We start from the raw sequence: 7487 nt of genomic DNA on the forward strand, positions 1-7487 counted from the left end.
ACATAAATTAAACACAACATTGAAATCTACATTGACATGTAAAACATACATTAAACACAAGATTGAAATCTACATTGACATGTAAAACATACATTAAACACAAGATTGAAATCTACATTGACATGTAAAACATACATTAAACACAATATTGAAATCTACATTGACATGTAAAACATACATTAAACACAAGATTAAAATCTACATTGACATGTAAAACATACATTAAACACAACATTGAAATCTACATTGACATGTAAAACATACATTAAACACAAGATTGAAATCTACATTGACATGTAAAACATACATTAAACACAAGATTGAAATCTACATTGACATGTAAAACATACATTAAACACAAGATTGAAATCTACATTGACATGTAAAACATACATTAAACACAATATTGAAATCTACATTGACATGTAAAACATACATTAAACACAACATTGAAATCTACATTGACATGTAAAACATAAATTAAACACAAGATTGAAATCTACATTGACATGTAAAACATACATTAAACACAACATTGAAATCTACATTGACATGTAAAACATACATTAAACACAAAATTAAATTCTATATTTAGGTCCACTCCATTCTTATTTACAGATTTTTTATAGGATGCCTTTTACACTTGATGCAGATGCGACACTGTCAATTAAACTTTGATGGTATTTTTCATGTTCTTATTGAGAAAGTGTTTTTTTTTCGTATCACAGATGTCGGTTTCATTGAAATAAGTCCATTTGAAATTTAATTATTTCGTTATTTGTTATTGAAATAGATAACAACTTAGTTTTAACATTCAAATATTAATTATTAGCCTACATGTACCATTGTATATTTACTGGGTCCAACTGTATGAAATCAAGTGAAATTCAAACCGGTAAAACGGTACGTGCAGATATTTCAATAACGTTCTATAAATAAACTAATCTTGATGGTTGAATCATTCAGATTTATACATCTTGCCCTTTGTGGGGATTTTCATACCCATAGCCACCATTACACCTGTTTAAACTGAAATGCAAAAGAACTTCAGAACTGAAATATCTTAACAGTCAGCTTCCTTTTCTATTCTTACCACAAAACCACATTCCTAATTACTGAATTCAACAAAATGTTGATAACGATTCGCAAGCCTGAATGTAAGTTCCAGGATATATAAAAATTCAAATGTCTTATTCTACTTTTTTCCTTTGTTTTTTTTTTTTAATTTGTATTGAATCCTTTTAAATCCGAAAATTGCCGTTGCTCGACACCTATTTTGTATTTACAACATCCTTCGCGCATGCTTAGAATTCATTTCCGCGCCAAAACGAAAATATAAACAATGAACAGGTGTTTTCTTTTGATATTGCTATGAAAACTCTTTAAAGTAATGCTTGAAAGCAATCTGAATACATCATTTATTCATTTAAGAACCATCAATACTCATCGTCATGTTCGCATCTCCAGGGAAAAGGAAGAATCCGTTTATGAATCAAGAGATTTGTCACCAAGCGGCAAACGTTCAGCATCGCATCTTATCCGATTCACAATATTTTTTACCGGTACGTATATCTGGGCCTTAATCTTTTGAAGTTAGCGACATCTTCATTGAAAATGCTTAATATCCGTTTGGGATTGTTGCACCCCCTATGCCTTAACTTATGTTTTTGATTTACTTCCCTTCCTTTGTCATGATCATCAAGTCTTCGGTTTTAAATGTTACAGAAGAGGGTCTGCACCGGTACCCAGGATAGTAATAACCAAGTACGCCTCACAACGATCCGGGAGGAGATTTATAACTCTATGCCCATAAATACCACCAAGATGTCAATCAACCTTCCACCATCACATCCAACTCCAACACCAAGCATTGCACAACCAACAGATGACTGTCCTATGGAGGTACATGTACAAGTATATTTCAACTAATTGAATTTAAGATTTTTAAAAAATGATTTAGAAATATTATATAAATCATGGTAACCAATGCAATCAAAGCGCAATGTTTCATAACTGATTCTGTACTGCATTATAGATAATGAGAGTCAGCTGGCAATGCCTGGAAAGATTTTTCTATGCTGCATTCAATTGAATATTTAGAAATATTGCTAACACATCATTATGTCAATGTCTGAAGTAAACTATTCTACTTAAAAAGATGTTATGTTTATTGGGTATATGTAAATCAAATCTTTTATTTCCAAACCACAGATAAGTTCTGAAGAGCAGCATTATGTTAACAATAATCTCAACAACAACAGTATTTGTGAAAGCAACAGACAAAGGATCACAAAGTGTTCACGTTGTGAGGCAGGTCAAGGGGTAAGAAATCTATATCTGTGCCAGTTGATGTGTTTGTCTAAACTCTACCTGGTATTTTTATTCAAGTTTATCAGATGTAGACCTTTGTAACATTTTGATTAAAACAGACAACTGATAAGATCATCATTAAAAATAAATTCATTTAAATTTGTGAATTTGTTTCCATAGCTGTGTTTTTTGATTGGTTGGTTTGTTCTATTTGCCAAGAGTTCGCCTTGTATATTGAGAATTGTAAAATCAACATTTCTTTAAATCTCGTAAAAGAATTTACTAGTTAAATGTTCACATATAATATTGTTTAATGTTCTTATATAATATTTGACCCTGTCTTAGTGTAGGATTAACCAAACATCTAGTGTAATGTACATGTATACAATATCTAACTATGTTTCAGGGACACTTTCAACACCTATTTCAATGACGATAACCAAGGCATTTTGATGTACACAAATGTGCCATGCTACTGCTAATTCAGGGAGAAGGACTTTGCTGATGATATTTCTATACTGGGGCCAACACGGAGACATGGTATTAATATTTTGTGACAGTCCTTTACAATTCTGTTCTCTATATCAGTTGCTGTACTGTATAAACACAATACACCAGTTTCAATGTTGAATCTTTGACAAACTGAAACAAAAAGTAATATATGAAAACTGTAAAAAAGTTTATTTCATGTCTGTTAAAGGAGTTGGTACACAAGCTTTCTTTAATCAAGAACTTTAAATAAAGCTAGTAATAACACTGCCTTTATGAGTTAATACAATCAAAATCTGTGTAACTCAGACATAGCAGTGCAATCGTGTTATCGACTGAGGAAATCTGGTCAACAACCTGTAAACTATAGAGGTATCATTCTCATCCTATCCCACATTAATAGAGCATGACTTCTCATAAATGTCTCATTTTTTTACACAAAGTTTGTGTGTATACTGTTTGATAACACATTGTCCAGTATAATTCATTTCTATGTTTCTGTTTTCATACTCATTTATATATGGAGTGGTCAAGCCAGATAAAGTTAACAGCCTTTATTTTACATCTCGTGTAAAGATATGGACTTTTCAGGTGTTGATACACATGTAATTGCCACAAATATTTGGAATTAGGATTTAAATCTTCTTATCACTGCAATATATCTGTAAAAGATATGAAAGGTTATGGAATTATTGAAACTTTACCTGAATGACTGTTTCATCAATATCATATGATATTTTCTCTCTGTGCTGATATTGACAATTAGTGAGTTGCTTCCCCTAGTCCATTATGGCACAAAAGATGATTAAAGCCTTTCGTTACCAGGCTGTATCTCAAGTCGACTTGTTTAATTGGTTAGAATTAACCATTGGGTTGTGAATACAAAATCAAATTGTTTGCACCCAGTAAATTCAAAGTATGTCCATTTGACCAATCATTATCTCTGGCATTGTTGATATTGAAAATTTTCACTAACCATTGGGTGATACTCTAACCGAACAAGGACTTTTGGTTTAAAAACTATGTACCGTATGTGGAAAAATTCACACAAAATGATTTAGGGTGATTAAGAAAGGCAAACTATATACTTAGTTGATTCCCCTTTCTGTGTAAAAATACTAATGTGTTTGCATCAATCACATCATGTAGAATGGTCTTTGATTAGTGGTCTGTTGTTAGTTATTGGAGTTGTTCAGATTTTGTATCATATTCTTTGAAATAGACCCATATGTGTGCTAGTATACATATGACTAGATATTGTATACTTTGTGAATTTTTTTAGTAGGGAGTGTAAATGAAGAGTGTACAAGTGTGTTAAAGGTAACACTTCCCATGTCGACAACTGCCCCCTTCATAGTAATGGTAGAGTTACATTGTAATATCTTTGTGTATGTTTTGCATTATATGCATTTGTTTATATTGATGTTTTTCTTAGATCTCAAATAGTTTTATCTCAGTATTTTAAACATGTTTTAGTGAGTAATCTTACACATAAATTTGTATAATGGCAATAAAAGATACAATGGAAGTCAAGTGTTAAGTTATTTAAGATACTAATAAGTTTTTTAGACTACCATCAATAGATAGTTGGACGTTAAAGTCTTCCTACCTCTGCTCCAAGGTCCATCATCAGGATGTCTGTCCATCCATCGATCATAAAAAAATCTTGTTATTGCGATTTCTTGAGAAGTAGTGGACAGATATTTTTAAAATTTTATGTAAATTCCCATTGAGCCCTAGTTGTGCCCTTTTGAATTTGGGGCTGATCAGAAAAGGAAAAGAAAGAAAAAGCTGACTGGGGGCCAGGTAAGCTTATACTGTGGTGCAGTATTAGTCGCTGGAACATCCTGTGTCAACTTTTCTATTTAAACAATTTCCTGTCAATAACCAGCAGACCAAATGCCATAGTAAATGTCTGGTTGGTTGCTGGGATAAATTTAATTTCAACAGCTTCTTCTGTATAACCATACGTTGTAGAAGTATGATACCCAGCTGAAAGGGTCATAGGATGAAGCCCCACAAAGTTTGTGAAAAGGAATGAACTTGACCCTTATTTGAATTCACATGGTTCAAATTGGTTTACACATTTCAGCGACTTCTTCTGATTTACCAAAAGACACAGAAGCATGATATTTAAGTGATAGGTACACCTAGAAAGAATCCCGGTAAAGTTCGAAAAAAGAAGTCACCTTGACTTTTATTCAGAGTCACAGACGTTAAATTTATTTAAATCTTCTAACGATTTCCTCTGACTAACCAAAAGGCACAAAAGCATGTTATTTAGTTGATAGGTTCCTGGAATTAAATACGATTATTTAAGATCACAGGGTTAAAACTGGTTAAAACCTTAAAATGACAAACCATACGGTGTAGAATTATGATACCCGGCTGATAGGTTCATAGGATGAAGCCCCACAAAGTTTGTGAAAAGGAATGAACTTGACCTTTATTAAAAGTCACAGGGGTCAAATTTGTTGAAATCTTTAAACGACTCTTTCTGACTAACCAAAAGGCACAGAAGCATGATATTTAGTTGTTGGGTTCCTAGGATGAAGCCCAACAAGTTTTGCGAAAAGAAACAAAGAAATTATTTTGATCCTTATTAAAAGTCACATGCGTCAAATGTGTAAACCTTTCGATGACTTCTCTGACTAACCAGAAGTTGTAAAAGAATGGTATTTGGCTGTTAGGTTCCTAGTATGATGACTAACGTTTGTGAAAAATGACTTGGACCAGTATTGAAGGTCACAGTGATCAAATGTCTTGAAATCTGTAAAATGTTTCTGGTAAACTAAAAGTCTGAGCAGCATGATATTTAATGGAAAGGTGTTTCTAGGTCCAAGCTCAACGAATTTCCAGAAAAAAAACTGGCATTTACTTCAAAATCAAAGTCATAACTCTCACTGTTAGAAGCTCGTTGTTGTGAAAATTTGTTAAAATCGATTGGATGTGCCCACTTTGAATTCAAATAGAAAGAACGGAAAAGAAGAGAAAATACCCAACTCGTAAACAACAAAAAAAAATGACCAAGCGGCAAAATCCATGTTGTGGATAAAGATCTGTCGATTTAAAGGCTAAATTTAGTAAGTAGTAAACATATTAAGCATTACAAGCAAGTGGCATTATAATACACAGGGAATGCAAGCTTTCATGCTATCTATCTAAATATTTATACGGGCTAATGCAATTCCGATATACAGCCAAGGCGTTTATAAAATAACTTCCGAACTTGTGATTACTAGTCAGTACAGAGACGGTGTCTATACCACACTGTATAATAAATAAATTCGAATTCCACCTACGTGTAGATTCTAGTGATGTCTTTTACGTGGAATATGAATTCAGGTTCAAATCTGAAAAATATAGGACAAAACTATTTACAAACGAAAACGAAAGATTTGCACGGAAACCACCGATAAAGTACAGGTGGAATGAAACCAGATTTTCCGGAAGGGTTAGCGTCTCCGGACTCTTTTATTCACAATACCCACCACTTGAAATGAGAACAAGTTTAACAACACCAGCCATACTAAAGCGCATCAAACACGTACAACTTCATTACCAAACAAGAAAATATTATTATTACGACCGTAACAAATACCAAATCTGGTAAAGAAATGACACCTAACGCCGCTGCTGCAACACAACCACGTATTTTGGAGATGTTGTGATTGGAAGCCGTGGATGAAGGTTGTTTTTGTTGTATCTAGATCAGTGCGTGACCTGTGGGTATCCATTCGTAAGAGCTTAAAGCTCAATCTCCACAGATTATTGTGAGCAATATAATTTGCGGCCACGTCCCCGATGTAATACCTGACTCGTGTATCCTGTCATTGCTGATCCGTTGTACTAAGCAGTAATGACAAGTTGGTGTTTTTATTCCCGGTCTGATATATCAACACATTGACACCCACTCACGGGAATCAATGTCATTTTGAATATGAAAGATTTTAATTTGTTTACGATATATTCAATGAGCGTGGATTTTACAGGGAATGGGGACCTTTCTTATATCTGCCTGGTTGGCATTTTACGGATATTAAAATGTATACGGTCGTTTTAGGTTACTATTTGCATAATCGATAAAGATCATGTTTCATCTTTTATCAGGTTGGACGCAAGGGTGAAATTATTCATCTGATATGTCACGTTTTCTTTTATTTTCTTTTTAAGATTGAAAAATATCAAACATTTACGTGAAAATCGGCTATTGCACAAAGCACGTACTATTTGATTTTGTTGTACTCCTTGCAGTGTCCATATGTGTGTTTGGTGCCGTATGCTACAAATACCCAACTTAAAGATAACCCGGATTGAGCTTGGGCGCCACGTACTCTAACAAAACACAAGTTTGCTTCGCCACCTAAAGCTGCGTTTGCACGTGTTTTACTGGAAAATCATACTTGTCCTCATACTGTACTTTAAATTGGGCAAATGCTGATGGATGGCAAGGTTATGGAATGGTTCAATATGATATAACATACAGTCAAAAAGCTACACGTTCTAATGTCAGCAATTCCGTTATTTTCCGTATAATGCAGCGTTTTTTAAAACCTAACCGACAGTTTTAAAGACCGTCCCATTTCTAGCAGACCTCGAAAGACAACAGATAGAGAAGGTAGAAGTATGTCCCATTCATCACTGACAATAAGCTCGGAGGACTGCAATGGGCACGTGATAATTCGACA

At 33.7% G+C, this 7487-nt stretch overlaps 1 protein-coding gene across 1 annotated transcript; it reads left to right on the forward strand.

Annotated features, from left to right (window-relative positions):
* The first annotated feature begins 1375 nt into the window (after nt 1-1375).
* On the forward strand, nt 1376-4327 carry LOC132547463 (uncharacterized). Its single transcript, XM_060211218.1, has 4 exons — nt 1376-1562; nt 1726-1902; nt 2212-2322; nt 2717-4327. Exons 1-4 carry the CDS (start codon nt 1452-1454, stop codon nt 2741-2743), a joined length of 426 nt encoding a protein of 141 aa, XP_060067201.1. The 5' UTR covers nt 1376-1451; the 3' UTR covers nt 2744-4327.
* The last annotated feature ends 3160 nt before the right edge of the window (nt 4328-7487 follow it).

The sequence above is a fragment of the Ylistrum balloti genome, unplaced genomic scaffold, assembly GCF_031769215.1.
Source record: "Ylistrum balloti isolate Yb309-2 unplaced genomic scaffold, AGI_CSIRO_Ybal_v1 Utg369956, whole genome shotgun sequence".
Taxonomy (NCBI): Eukaryota; Metazoa; Mollusca; class Bivalvia; order Pectinida; family Pectinidae; genus Ylistrum; species Ylistrum balloti.

Excerpts from the sequence above, each read along its gene's own strand:
- LOC132547463 (XM_060211218.1), top strand. The coding sequence starts at position 1,452 with ATGTTCGCATCTCCAGGGAAAAGGAAGAATCCGTTTATGAATCAAGAG. Across the intron at positions 1,563-1,725 it reads ATTCACAATATTTTTTACCG|AAGAGGGTCTGCACCGGTAC; the intron begins GTACGTATATCT and ends TAAATGTTACAG. Across the intron at positions 1,903-2,211 it reads CAGATGACTGTCCTATGGAG|ATAAGTTCTGAAGAGCAGCA; the intron begins GTACATGTACAA and ends TCCAAACCACAG.